Source organism: Uloborus diversus, chromosome 6 (genome assembly GCF_026930045.1).
Source record: "Uloborus diversus isolate 005 chromosome 6, Udiv.v.3.1, whole genome shotgun sequence".
Classification (NCBI taxonomy): Eukaryota; Metazoa; Arthropoda; class Arachnida; order Araneae; family Uloboridae; genus Uloborus; species Uloborus diversus.
Window position 1 is genome coordinate 33,720,697 of NC_072736.1, and position 16,057 is coordinate 33,736,753.

Genomic DNA, 16,057 nt, shown 5'->3' on the forward strand with positions numbered 1-16,057 from the left:
CTGATTTGTTTTTTCTTCAGCATCTGTTTTCGGGTTTTACGAGAGCCGGGAACAATTTTCGCTTCTTTTCGGGCATTTTATTACTGAACAATTGTTTTACATACCAGCTGTTGGCTGTGTTCATGTGCAAAAGATTTTTCCCGATGGTGAGTTAAACTTTACGATTACTTTCTTGCGTCATATCTCACTGAATTTATATTCTGTCTTGAAAGAAAAATGCCTTAAAACGAGCCTCCGTAAATGTCGAACTGAGTTGATAAACGCATGTCTTTCTAGTAAAGGTCAAGGATAAAAATTCCTGGTAAAAGAATAATCTGCAATAAATTTAACTAATTGGTTTCTCATTGTATTTCAGAGCCCAAAAATTGCTATGGTGTTATTCTTTAACTATGATTGTGCGCAAGTAAAAAACAAAAAGCGTCATGCTTCTTAACACTAGGCTTGCCAGATGTCCGGTTTGACCGGAACAGTACCGATTTTCAGCCAAAATCCCGGTGTCCTGGCCGATTGATTTCACGTCCCGGTAGAAGATAAATTTGAGAATAGATGTCCTTGAAAGTCTAAAGGCAATTAACTATGAAAGGTAATTTTGGACAATTACTTTGTCATTTGAAGCATTGACTTGAAAAATTAAAATTGGATTAACTTGTCAAGATTTGTACAACAAGATTTGAGCCAAAAAAGACTTTCTGAAAAAGGTCTTAGCGAATGAAAAGTACATGTAAATAATCGTTCAAACTTTTATTTCTCATTCAAAGTGTTCTTACTATAGTAACTGATTATTGACATGCAAGATGGAAAATGTTGTCCGATTGTGTTATTTATTACTATCCTTGGTTTAGGCTCATAATTAGTAACCATTTATTCATAGTATTGAGAATGAACTACCCTCTAAAACTCTCTAAAAACCAACCGGGATGTGTGTACCCTTTGGAATACTGGCAGCGCTAGGGGGGGGGGGCATTCCGATGTCCCGGTTGAATATAATATTTCAGAAATCTGGCAAGCATATTCAACAGCCAACTATCTTTAGAAATAAGATTATTTTCTATCTTCAAGTTCATTCCTTTCCTTCAGTTGCGAGCATTATTGAAAATTTCATCAATAACTGTATCTAGCATTGAGCAGAAGCAAAAATTATGACGTCTCAGGCTTCTCAACAGCCAGCTAGCCTCAGGGAAACGAGCATTTTCTATCATCAAGCTCACTTCTCTCCATATTCAGCTGCTGAAAAATGGGAGTTTCGTCAATGACTTCATTCTACAGTTGAACAGAAACAAAATTATGAAACGTAGGATTCTCAACATCCGACTAGTCTCGGAAATTATTTTCTGTTCTCATGTTCTCAAGTTCATTTCCTTACAAATGTAGCAGCTGACCGATAAAAGTTTCGGCAATGGCTGCATCTTTAGCTGAACATTAAAAAAATAAAAATAAAAATACAAATAAAATAAAATAAAATTAATTTGAATTTTGACCTCTTGAATTCAAATTATGTTTTTCGCAATCACGAGTGTGTGTGTATGTAGGCATGTGTGTTTATGTGTGTGTGGGGTATGTGTGTTTGTGTGTAGGGGTATGTGTATGTGTGTGTAGGCATGTGTGTTTGTGTCTGTGTGCAGGTATGTGTGTGATGAGTGTGTGGGTAGTTGTGTGTAGGCATGAGTGTGATTAGTGTGTGGGTAATTGTGTGTAGGTGTGTGTGTATGTGTAGGCGTCTGTATGTATGCATGTGTGTATGTATGTGTTTGAGTGTGTGTATGAGTTGGTGTGTGTGTATGTGTTTGTGTATGTGTGTGTAGGTGTATGTATTTGTGTGTGTGTGCGTGTGTGTTTATTTGTGTATGTGTGTGTGTGTGTATTTGTGTATGTATGCTTGTAAGTGTAGGATATTGACGCAACCTGGAGATGGCTTTCGCTAGAGGAGCAGCATCGTGAGGAGCCAGTCGACGGTGATGCTGCAGAGGGTGCTGGCGGGAAAATAAAATGATAGCACACCAAAACAGTCAAGTGAGAACAATAAGCAATCGTGGTTGCTCAAAAAAAAAAAAAAAAAAAAAAAAAACAGAGCCCCAGATTTTTTTTAAGAAGCTTAATAGATTCATAAATACGCATTTTCTATCTTCACATTAATTCCTCTTCAAATACAGCTTCTGGAAAATAAAAAAAAGTTTCATCTGTAGGAACATCCGTAACAATTTAAAAAGGTAAAAAAGAATTAACAACGAAAAATTGCACAAATTGCAGAATACTGCAGACACGTGTTTCGGGTTACAAAGAATCTCTTTTTCAATGCAAAATAAATGCGCCAGTGTCTTTTCATCCATAAGCTCACTTGTTTTGCATCGAAAAACCCCGTAACACGTGTTCCTTGTAACCTCGAAACACGTGTCTGTAGTAATATGCAATTTGTGCAATTTAACGTTCTGAATTCATTTCTACGTTTCAAGCACAAAGATATTTGTTCAACTTTATCCGTAACAGTCCTTATATCGGCAATGGAGTTAAAACCACTGGTTCTGGAGAGTTGACCCCAAACCTCCTTACCACTCGCTGCACCATGGTGAACACAGTTGTTTTTTAACGTTTAATGATGTCACTTGTACCTTTTCCTCGTCAACAGGTATACAACTGCGAACTAACTGGGTTCACTTAGCTTTATTTGTCACGCAGAATGCAGAAGGTTACTAAAATACAGTCTAGTCCCGACTTACGCGAGAGATGCGTTCCAAGACTCTTCGCGTAAGTTGAGATTTCGCGTTGTAGAAAAGGGTATGTATACGAATTTTTTTGAAACACACCACAAATCTTTAAGACTCTTATAAACACCCCTCAAACTGCTTTAAAGCATTCCTCAACAAAACATTAAAGTTTCTTATAATTAAGAACTGTACTTTTACTGTAATTAAAACATAAAAAAGCTGCATCATTCAACATAAAAAACTGTTAAGATGCACAAAATAAATGATCAATGGCAGGGAAAGACATAAAATAAAACTACATGGCACGTACATCATTTATACTTAATGTCGTGCTACCGTCGATGTACTTTTTAGTTGTTCATTTTTACAAACTTTAGATGAAGCAGTTATCTAAGGTACCATTTTATTTCATCAATTTTAATATTTAGGAAGAAAAAAAGTAAGAAAGACGCCGAGTGGTTACTTGATGCACTAATAAAGCAATGCGTGGACTAGTATGGTGAAGGGAACTTTCGCTATCAGTGACGCAATAGGGATAAAATATATTCACGAAATCAAATTTAGGACCCAATAACGAAACCGATATTTCCTTCCAAAAAAAATCGTATTACGGAAGAGGAATTCGCGTCAGCTCTAAAATTCGTGACTCGGGAAAAACTCGCGTTATAGCCAATTCGCGTAAGTCGAATCGCGTTCTAGCGGGAGTCGACTGTATTTAGTTTTGAATCTCACTTTGCTTTCTATTTTAAATGTGCCAATAAAGGTGCTTCTATTTACCTCACACATACCATATTTTGCGGTAAATAAAGCAGTGAAGTTTGCCATTCTTCCTCATTTTCAGAAAATTAAGTTTTGATGCAAATTATACTTTTGTGTAGATTTTACATAAATTTATTGCATAATGTAATTTTTTGTCAAATTTTTCTTCATTAAGTGATTTTGTTTTCCATTTGGGCAATACGTTGATTACATACGACTTATAGGCCACGGATTGAATATTAATGGTGTAAAGATGATTGAGAAGAAAGATAAAATGGAGTGACTTTCATTCCCTCGTGAAGCAAAGGTTCCAAGTCACGTCATAAATGTTAAAGCAAAGTATTGGACGAAATCAGGTTTCCTTCGCTAGTTTCACGCAAAATGTGTCAACCATTCGTCGTTGCTGAGTCACGTGACTTGAGGTCTTTGTCTCATATTTTGCTAAGCAAATGATCCCTCCGTTTACTAATTCCTGCTCTAAGGTAGAGATGAAGTAGAGTCTTCTAAATCGATGGTGTTTATTACACTTAGCTGCCTGCATGACTACTGAACGAAAGTAAGCTTCTAACTCCAAAGGAAAAACAGTTACAAGAGTTTTTGAATCAAGTTCAAAAAATCCCATTTACATTCAAGTTGTTAACCATTTAATTTTCACGTTTCCATGGTTACGTTTTTTGAATCCATTGTATTTTTCACACTTTAATTTCTTAAACGTATTTTATTTTATGTTTCCATGGTCACGCTTTTTAAATCCATCTTTTCATTTTAATTTCTTAAAAATATTTTATTATACTGTTTCATTGTTTGGAAGGGAAATTTTGCATGATGCTTTTTTTTTCTTTTATTTAAGATGATGATTGAGCATTAGTCACTTGATACAATTTTTATTTTCATGGTAGACCGGGCAAAGCCGGGCAACGCAACTAGCACTCTTATATAACTCTGTAATGTTCGTATTTATTGTAAGCCGGACATGGCAGTTCAATACAATATCATCCTCTCCTATAACGTTTACAGTAGTTTATTTGGTGAATACTGTAAAATCACTTATTTTCGCGAGACAAATTTTCGACAGCCCGTCGTAATAATAAAACTTTAAGCCTCACAAAATACTTTTGTTTTTTTAACTTTCGGTCTGTTCATATAAAATTCACAAAATTTTCAACTCGTGAAATCACCGTTATCTTCATTTTTGTAAAAATAAGTGTATTAGAGGATTGGAACAATAATCTCTTTGAAATTTAAAACGTTCATCCACGACCCATTCTTGGCTGCCAGAAAAAAAAAGGAGTTACTAAATTGGCAGTTGTCGCTAATTTCTTTTAAGTTAAGCTCTGTTCAATACAAATATTTGCGAAAATTGAAAACTACGATGGCAATCTTATTCTATCAGTTTCAGTGACTAAAAGTACTACTTTTGACTGAAGGAAACAACCCCATTCTCCCGCAGCCACTTGCTCCTTCTAATTCTCCGCTTGCTTCTCTCCTTTTATTCGCCGAATTCTTTAGTTGGTCCTTGATCGTTTAGGTTTCTCTGTGTTCCAACAAGCAAATTATATATAATAAGCGAACTATTGAGCAACTGATTATCTTTTTCCAAAGCACGTTCTTCCACATAATTAGCAGCAGTCCCTTTCTGCTTCAAGTCTGACTTACTATGACTAAAAGTGTGATTTAATTGATCAAGCTCACTTTCTGAAGATTTAGTCATTTCTGAGAAGTGGTTCTCTAAAAGTATCATTTTTTCATCCATTTTCTTCAATGAAAAAGTTTATATTATGTCGCATAAGGACTTTCTAGTCATTTATTTTAACTTTCTAGAAGATTCTGGAAAGAAACAAGAACGTGTTTAAAACCTGCAGAAAATAAGAATAGAAAATAAGAAAATGTATACCATTAAGTATTTATGCCTGCTTAAAGCACAATGAGGGAAAAAAGGGAAATTTTTTTCTTTCACAACTATTTTAAGGAAACTCTAAACTTAATTTTAGTGATTGAGTGAAAACTCGGTCCCAGGAACACAAACAAAAGTTCTCCAGTTAAATTTTTTTAGCGAAAATCAAATGACTTATTTTGAGTTGTTTAAATCAATACGAAAAAGATATTTCCCTAAGTGAAAGTAATATAAGGGGCCATTCATTAATTACGTAAGGATGTTTTTGGAAATATTTGACCATCCCTCTCCCCATGTAAGGATAAGTGGGATTTTCACCCCCCTCAATCTTACGTAAGATTCCATTTCGTTTTTGAAAATAATAAAATAACGAATCTTACATCACTGGAATTGTTTATTGAATTCACTAATGGTTATTATTTAAAACCTTTTTGTGTAAAGAAATATTTTCTAAAAGGAATCTAGAATGAACGTTTTTTCGGCAAATATTTTTTGTATATGATGCAGTACTAGTTAAAAATAAGACATGGCAAACACAGTAAACTTCTTTTATTATATTTTACACTATTCTTTCTTTAAAAAACAAGTAAAAAACAGCTCATCCTAATACCTCCCTTTTACCTTCCAGAAGCGAATGAAATATGATCCCTGACAAACCACTTGACCGCACGATTTCTAATATTAAATATCGACTTGGAAAGTATTACGTAAGAGATTTTTCCAGCCCTCCTCCCCCTCGGAACCCTTAAGTAATTAATGAATAGCCCCTAACATGTATTTCTTAGTAAAGTAGGGGAATGTGGGGCGAAGTGAAACAGTTAAATAATGACTGAGCTTTTTCCAAATGATTTTTTTTTTTAATTACAGTACATAAAGAAAAAACATTCTATTTTATAATAAAACTTGCATTGAAACAGTATTTTTTATTTTTTGGCGGTAAATTTGAGGCTTAAAAAAAAAAAAAAAAAAAAAAAAAGTAGAAAACTTCATTTTTTTCCATAGGGTAAAGTAAAAAAAATAAGATATTTTTCTAATGAAATATTTTCTATTCAATAATAAAAAATACCTTTGATCAAACGAATCGACAAATAAGGTTTAATGAATAAATGAAAACATACTGAAAGAATAGACTGAAAATTGAATTAGTTAATTAAATAATATGTGAAAAAAAAAATAAATATATAAACATGTAAAAGAAAGAATGAATAAAGAAATAAGTGAATGTATGAGTAATTAAGTGAATTACTAAATAGAGGAATGTAAATAAATGAATTAATAAATGAATACGTAAATGATTTAGTAAATGATTGAGCGATTAAACAAAATAAGCTATTTCACTTTGCCCCGCATGTACTTGACTGATTGTAGAATATATTTAAAATACAAATAAGCTTAATATTAACTTAATAAATGTTTCACAGAGTATCAGAGGGCCTTAATTAATATTTAAAATGTTCATAACAAGAACTTTATCATTTTATAATAATAATTTTTTATTTGCAACAAAATATGAGTATGAATTTTCGGAAATTGCCTGTATTATCATATGTTTTAATCTTCGGTGGTATGTTTTTTCCTGACTGGAATAGGGAGCGCCGGTATGACGCTTCATGAAGGCTGAGAAACCTCATGAGAGGGAATGCGATGTAGCAACTATTCAGGTGTTTGAAAACCGGTACTAGAGTAAGATTGACCATACTTGAAATTTTCGACTTTTGATCAGGTGGTCTGTATCCTACTCCTCTGTGGGCCGGTCAAAATGGGTAGTTCTGTTTTTCGCACAGACTTGTCAAAAAAATTAGCTAACAATTGAATGGGTGGCGGGAAAAACGTTGTATGATTTTCAACAACTTTTACTTCCTTTTACATAAAAGGAAGTATCGTATTCGCGAAAAAAATTTCACTTAAAATTCGGCCTTAATTTCTGCTTACCCCCGAATCAATGTTGAGTTTTTTTTTCAACCCGACCACACACGGATAAGTGCCTAAGAACGAATAAACACCCTAAATATCTATTTTGACATTCCCCGAGTTACTTACGACTTTTCTCGTGACGTCCGTATGTACGTATGTATGTATGTGCGTATGTATGTCGCATAACTCAAGAACGGTATGTCCTAGAAAGTTGAAATTTGGTAAGTAGACTCCTAGTGGGGTCTAGTTGTGCACCTCTCCTTTTGGTTCTATTCAGGGTTTCTAAAGGGGTCTTTTGCCCCTTTTTGGGGAGAAATCACTGTTAATCTCGATGTATACTCGAGTGGTGTTATAATTTGGCGGACTCTTGGCGATATATCGCCAGTCTTTTGGTCGCCAAATTTTGCCAAAAACTTGGCGACAAATTTGGCGTTTTTTTTATTTTTTAAATCTGGTTTCAATTTGGCTATTGGTGGTGATATTTAGAGAGTAAACTATTGAATCACATATTCCAATAATGAGTTGCCAATAATGAGAAAATTGCATTAAAATTGGAGTAAAAGGAAGTCATGTGATGCACACATCAGCTCGTTTTCTCGGTCGAAAAACGATGAATATAGTCCAGAGAATGAACCACATGCGTTTTTAGTTCGTTTACACGGTCAGAAAATGCGCTAGTTGTCATTGGTCTTGTAAATAGAGTGTTCATAATAATTGACGGAGGAACGTTGTATGTTGCTAACTTCCTTCAGGGCTTCCTTGCAATAGGAAGTAAGTAAATAATTGGATGGGAAAATGTTGTATGTTGCTCTCAGTGGCCTGCTTAGAATGTTGCACTAAGCAAATTCGTTTTTTAGCTGTAGTGAAAAGTTGTGTTTTCAACATACAACGTTTTTCCCACCACCCATTCAATTATTCGTGAGTTAGTAAAATGGAAACTTCGTATAGCGTAAGAAAAACTCGTCTTCTTTTTGCAATTTTACTCTTTTAACTCTTTATTTTTGGTTTAAAAAGCAATATATTTTATTAAAACTTAAGTTTAATTTTGTGTGACACAAATAAGATATGCTTTAATGAGTAAAAATGAAGAGAAAACTATCACAGCAGCTGGAATGCTTTCTTGTCCTATAATTTTTATTGTGCATCATCCTGATAACGTGTATATAAATGGAACTCTATCCTTTGGAATTAACTGTACTGGACAGAGTTATTTTTTTTTTATTGGCACTAGTTTACTTTTTAGTTTGTTAATGAGGTACTTGCGTTTTAGCTCGTCGACCGTTTCCACAATAAAAAAAAAAAAAAAAAAAAGTCGGCAAGTGTGCGATAAATCGCTAATGAGGAAATCTCCAAGTTTTTTGCACTTGGAAAACTTGCACAAAAAACTTTCTGCCGAGATTTTATGATCTTAACTTTCATTTGGCAATAGTTTTAATTTTGACGAAAATGGTCGACGGGATAATACGTTAATACTGAAAATCACTCTTTTTTTTCACTGTTTTTAAGCTTATTCTTTCACCTATCATAAATACTTTTAATATTTTCAGAAGATCCTTTGAAAATATGCCGAGAAACAAAGTTTTGCGGAAAGAGAGTCACGTGCCTGTTCAACACCCAATCTTATTACAAAGTGAATTTTACCCCGGACAAAATTATGCCTGAATACTGTACACACGTGAACTATGAATTTGCAAGGCTAGATCCAAAAAAGTACACCATCATGGAAGGAGACTTGGCTGTCGATGTTGGATTGAACTTCATGAATGTAATGTTTACTTTAATTTTTCATTTTTTCAAATGCAAGCACAAATGCAAAATGTTTTGTTAATACAATAGTACCTCCTTTAAGGGACACCTCTGAATAAGGAACATCTTTATTTAAGGGACACTTTTTCTGATTCCAGTCCCTTTGAATAGCGACCTCCTGTATTTACCTCTGGTTCAGAGACACTCTATCTAAGAGACAGTCATAGAAAAAAATTGCAGTAATTTATGTATTAATGCATATGAATTGAATTTATTGGAATAATGTTTTTTTTTTTTTTTTTGAGCAATCACATTGCTTATTGTTCTCACTTGACTGTTTTGAATTCCTATGACTTTATTTCCCCCCAGCCTCCCTCTGCAGCACCACCGTCGATCGGCCTCACGATGCTGTTCCTCTTTCGAAAACCGTCTCCAGGTTGCGTCTATATCCTACACACAGGCGCATACATATAAACACCTACACACAAACACACATATACACACAACTATACACACATACACACACAAATATACACACAAAAATATACACACACAAATATACACACATACACACACAAATATACACACACATACACACATATACACACATACACATATACACACACAAACGTACACACATACCCACATACACATACACACATACATACACGCATACCCACACACACATACATACACGCATACACACACCCCCCACACTCACAAACTCATGCCTGCACACAGACACAAACACACACGTCTACACAGATACACACACACATACACACACACCACCACCACCACACACGCTTACATACACACAAACACACACACACACACTCGTGATTGCGAAAAACGCAATTTGAATTCAAGATGTCAAAATTCAAATTATTATTATTATTATTATTTTTTTTTTGCCTAAAAATTAACTGATAAAAGTTTTCCTTGACATTAACATGCTAAGTAAAAAATAAGTGTTTTAAAATGCTTGCCAACATTTATATTCTTACTTTTCTTTCTCAGTAATTTATTCATTTGGATTCAGCTCCGACGGATAGTGCACGACCTATGACAAACTTCTAATAGAAAATTGAAATGCAATCACACTGTTATTTACATTGCATTGCATTGTAAATTATGTGACGTGAAGCAAGTCTATAAAACAAATTATGCTTCAAAATTATTTTTATAATTTACTAACTAAATTTTTGATTAGTACTTATTTTATAATTCTACTAAATATTTGATTAAATTTTTGTTTTAAAAATATTTATTTCACTTTGAATAACTCTGAATTTTATTTAGCATTCATAAAACATTTTCTATGTTTAATCTTAAATGTTAATAGTTTTTGGTTAGGTTATGATATTATACTAAGTACGCAGTATGCATCAATTCATATACCCATAAGAAGGGAAACCTCTATTTAAGGGAAAAAAGTCCCGCCCCCTTAGTGCCCCTTATTAAGAGGTTCTACTGTATGTAATTTATTAAGAAAATGTCGTCTGTTGATTTAAAAAAAATTATTTTTAAAAATACAACTTAAATGGAATTATTATACTATTGCTAAATTTCTTCATTTTTCAGTGGCGTAGGAACATTTTAAAAATAGGGGGAGCCGTGGGCCATTGTGGGAAGCTATTACCAGGGATTAAGGGCCAGAACACAATGAGGAACGGCTTCAGGATTATCATTACGTAATGGGGATCCAAGAAGCAGTGCTCCTTAACGGGGCTAAAATAAATTCGAAAATAGTCCCTAACGATTTTTGAATATGGCTTTGAAAATCATTAAAGAAACCTATTTTACTATTAAAACCAAGTTGTGATTTCAATTATGTACTCAAATTTGTGAAAAATTGAACCACTCAGAATAAATTTAATTTATTCAGAATGGTTTCATTTATTGGACAATTTGCATTGTTTATGGAATTTCTTACACATTTATTACTTAACGGTTTTATCCTGATAGAAATCTGTTATAAATTTCGGCTCTAGGTGTCATTTTGTCTTGTTTGTTTTGTCAATTTCCATTTTTTGCTATTTATACTGTCTTCTGTTCCACTGTGTTGCTTTCCTCGAATGACTGTTCACTCAAAAGTTTAGGCTTCTTTGCATTGAAAAAGGGGTTCCTTGTAGCCCTGAAACATATGTCTGGAGTAATTTGAATTTTTTATGCATTAAAACGTTGACAATTCATTCATTCAATGAACAAATTTTTCTGACTCCGTCAGTCCGGATCGGGGGTTAACAATAACATAAAATAAGTGTTGAACTTAGGGGACACATCTGTCCCAAAGTCCTTAAAAAATTAAGTGGGCCATTCCACCGTTACTTGCAATCAAACTCTAGAATTTCACTATCGTTTTGTTACAAATCCAAATACTTTAATTGAACAGGAGTAAACGAAATTTTAAGTCTTTACATTTGATACAGAGATACTTATACCACAGTTATAATTTAAATAAACAGCTCTGTTATTTAAAATTTAATTTATTTGCTGGTGTCACCTGCAGGACATCTTCAGTCAACCTCTTGTAATTTTCCTTGTGAATTAATTAATATTTTTGCTCTATTAATATTTAGCAATGAAGAAACTAATTGTAGGTTTTAAAAGTTGAATTTCCAATGTAAAGGAGACATAGCTCATATGTTTAGAAATAATAGTTTATGTCGTTGAAAAAGATTGTATGTTGGGTCATTCCACAAAAAACCGCCATTTCGTCCCGCACGTGACAGCTCATATGTATTTAATGAACAAGAAATACTTTTAAGCGTAATAAACAAGTGTTTTGCTTAGTGACAGCTCATATATATTTAATGAACAAGAAATACTTGTAAACGTAATGAACAAATGTTTTGCTTAGTGACAGCTCATATATATTTAATGAACAAGAAATACTTTTAAACGTAATGAACAAATGTTTTGCTCAGTAAACCTTACATGCGTTTGTGATTTCTTAAACAACAAAACTCATTTTCCCTTTTTAAATTATAATTTTTAATGAACTATATGAATTGTCACGTGCAGGACAAAATGGCCGTTTTCCGGGAAATGGCCCAAGTAGAGAAAATTTTCATGTTCAGAAGCATAATCTAGAAAGATGTCACGCAGCTTGGTCGGGGGAAAAAAATCGCATATAAACAATAAGCTGAGTCAATATCGCTAAATGCCGAATGGTACGCACTATCTGTAGGTGAACGCGTCCTGTTGACACATCACGTGTCGTATTCCAAAACAAGGGCTCAAAGGAATAAGATTTACTTTATCACGTTTACTGCGCCTATTGTCTAAAAACGTCAACTTAAAAAGGTGCTTCTTGCATTTTCATTCACTGGAAATCTCCAACTTTAGTCTGGGAATTTGTTTTACGAGAGAATGAATCTTGAGGTGACAGTTTGACTAATAATTATGCTAGAATGGAGTAAGGAATGGTATTTTCGGAAATATAGTTTCAATATCAAAGACATTGTCTAAAAGAAATATGCAATGAAACGCATTGTGCGTGTATCCGAGTAGTTTGATAAGTAGACTCTTTGTTATAGATAGATAATCGTTTTTAACTAGGTTCAGACCAAACTGCGTTTGAGTCACGTGTTGTTTGACTGAGAAGTGTTTGGTTTGGATAGAAGAAACTTCATTATACTTTTTTACTTTTTTCGATTATGCTTTACCCCCCCTCTCCTTCCAAACAACCAACCAACCATACATACATAGATCCATGTCTTGAGTGGGCAAATTATTATGACCACTTGACACTTATACGCATATCGGCCAAACATTACATTTTTGCCTCTGGAGGGCAAGACAGCTGTATAAAAGGAATGTTAGAGAAGTGAAGAATACACCACGTGACGTTGCTTGTGAAAAGATAGCTAAAAACATGATGTAATCGAATTTGAATGGGAAATGATGGTGAGCGCTCGTAGAGTCAAAGCCGGCATCGGCAAAAGGGTTGCACTTGTAAAAACTTCTAGAGCAACTGTTATTAATGTTTATAGAGTGGATTACCAGATGGAAAACTGGATCTCAATGTCAGGCTCGTGGTCGCCACTCTGGTAAGTGCTTGATCTGAAAGGAGATATACCAGAGTTGTCGAGTCCAATGAAAGAACAAGAGTATAGCGACAAATTGACCGGACGATTAATCAAAAATGAAATGACCTCTGGTCAAACTGTTTGCAGCACATTATACTGCATTGACTATAAAAGCCGATGACCTGTTCAAAAGTCTATTTCGTAGGCTTTAAACAAGTGCAGGTGCATCCAGTTTTCAAAAAAAAAAAAAAAAACCCAAGCAGTTGATAGTAAATCACTGGAAAAGGATCAGGTGGTTCGACGAATCACAATTTTTATGACATCACGAAGTTATCAAAGTGCGAATGAGGTAAAAAACAGCACGTAAGCATGTATCCGAATTGCATTACCATAACACTTCAAGCTAGTTGAGGAAATGTTAAGGTATGGAGGATGCTTTTTGACATCGTAGGGGTCTTTTGATTCTCGTAGAAAAGCATCTAAATTCTCAAGGATGCTTAAGCATTACATCAGCTCAAGTACATATTTTTATATTAATGGTTTCGCCGAAGACGATTGCTTCCAGATGAACAATTCTGCTTGTAACAAAGCTGGAATTGCCCACAGATATTTCAAAGAGCATGACCTTGCTTAGTTGGTGCACACAATCAGCAAATCTCAATCCAATTGAGAGTAGGCTGAAATCGAACTGATTTCCGGATACTTGAGTCTGCACTCTTAAGGTATTGGAAAGTATTGTATCGTATTAGGGGCTCACATTCCTCATACCAGTTACCAACATCGCATAGAATCCATGCAAAAAGAATCCACGTAGTATTAATGACAGAAAGTGGTCCACCATTACATTGAAAGGGTTTCTTATTTGACCATTCAGTGTATACACGTATGTTACATGTATTCAAATACAAGTACAAATACAAAAGTGACGACCAGCAACAGGCTCTGGGCCCAGCTAAACTGGTCCTAGTCAATTTACAATCCCCAGTAAAGATCAATGGCCCTCTTAAAACTATCTATTTACTCCCTTGCTCATTACCACCTCTTCCGGTAAGCTGTTCCAAGGTTCCACTACCCTGCAATAATAATTTTTCCTAATATCCATGTTAGCCTGAGATTTAAATAGCTTGAAACAATGACCCCTTGTCCTGTTTTCAGTGCTAAACTTCAGCCCCGTAGCATCTTTCATTTTAATAAATTTAAACAACTGAATCATGTCCCTTCTGTCTCTCCTTTGCTCAAGACTGTACATTTTTAGCCTTCTAAGCCTGGAATCATAGTCTAAATGAGAAAGTCCATTTATTAGCCTTGTAGCCCGCCTTTGAACCTTTTCCAATATATTAATATCTTTCTTAAGATAAGGAGCCCAAAACTGAACAGCATACTCCAAATGAGGTCTTACCAAACTTCTATATAAGGGCAGAAGAACTTCTTTAGTTTTGTTTGAAATAGATCTATTGATAAACCCAAGCATCTTATTGGTTTTCTGGTCGCATATGCAGGCATAGTTAGTTTACGGGGAAAATACCCTCATTTAGTCAGACAACACGTTTTTTGTTAAATATATGATTTTTTAAAGTATTAGTTTATTCCGCACATGATTCAAACAGTTGACTACTGAATCAGCGAAGAGTTGGTGAATTTCATTAAAAAAAAAAAAAAAAAAAAGACAGACAGCGGGGAGGGGGACAGGACCCTTGATTAAAAGAAGAAATTTTCAATCCTAGTATGCCGATATTTATAAATGTTATAGCACTGTTATAACTAACCAGCTACAGGAAAAAAGTTTGATTTTCCAGAATTGTTACTTCAACCGAGAAAGTTACAATAAACCAAACTTCCGTCATATTGAACGTTTTTTTCAGAGTTTTCTCGTGATACTTTAAAAGGCATTTACGCGTTATTGTCCTGATTTCACTAAAAACATTCGGTTGTGGCTGTTCTTTCCTACAATAGTTCTTATGTTTGCCTATTTTCTAAAAACGTGCTAGACTAAATATGACTATTTTTCTTACTTACTTTGAGGCAGATTACTGTTGATTTGAAGAAAAGACTTTTTACTGGAGAGACAAAAATAATGCTTGCTCTTGGAGGCTGGAGAGACAGTACAAAAAAATATTCCGAGCTCATGGAAACAGATGAAAGACGAAAGAATTTCGTCAGCCATGCTGTGAAATACTTAAAAGATCACAATTTTGATGGAATGGACTTTTCTTTTCAATATCCCAACTGCTGGCAGGGAGCTATTGGAGTTCATCCGGATGACAAAGAAAATTTTGTTAAAATTTTACAGGTAAGAATTAATTTTTTTTTCGAAATAAAACATGAGATTTTGCAAAAATGTTCAAAAAACTGAAACCCGACTACGGCAAAAAACACTAAAAGGTAAGAAACGAGGAATCTTGTGCTGCTTGATATCATCGGCTTATTGAGCAAAACAAGTCATTTGATGTGTTAGATATTCCTATTTAATTAGTTCTATTGAAATCCTCTGTCACTTTCACATTAATAACATTATAATTCAATTCAAATGCCGTTGTCGTGCGTTGGTAAAAAAACTGTAGTTGATAACGCACGACTACAGGGTGTCCCTGAATGGCGTGTAAAAGCGTAAAGGGGAGGTACAGAACGCTATAACAAGCATATTTTGAACTGAAAATTAGGATGGAATCAAGAGCGAGAAAAAAAAATTATAAGAAAAACAAAAACCCCGAGCGCGTAAAACCCAAAAATTCTAAAAAGAAAAAATAAGCCCAGTAGTTTAGAATGTTAAGTACTTCTGAATAACTACACTATTGAAATAGATCGATACACACATAAGACAAATCCTAAATTCAAAAGCAGAATAGAAGGATCAACAATTGGGGCCCATTTAAACTTAACAGGGTTCCTTGATTAGTCAAAAATAAGGAACCTCCAGAGAAAACTGAAATATTTCTACAGTTATAGATTGGTACCTTTTTGATTTAATAGAAAAGAGTCTAAAGCTAGTGCACCCGAAACCTTGGCAG

The 16,057-nt window shown here is 34.3% G+C and overlaps 1 protein-coding gene across 1 annotated transcript in view; it reads left to right on the forward strand.

Annotated features, from left to right (window-relative positions):
* Positions 1 to 16,057, forward strand: part of LOC129224322 (probable chitinase 10) — a 107,215-nt gene that overhangs the window by 26,683 nt on the left and 64,475 nt on the right. The window contains exons 2-3 of the mRNA XM_054858760.1: positions 8,817 to 9,034; positions 15,076 to 15,339. Coding sequence (XP_054714735.1) covers positions 8,817 to 9,034; positions 15,076 to 15,339 — 482 coding nt within the window. The remainder of the gene's footprint in view (positions 1 to 8,816; positions 9,035 to 15,075; positions 15,340 to 16,057) is intronic.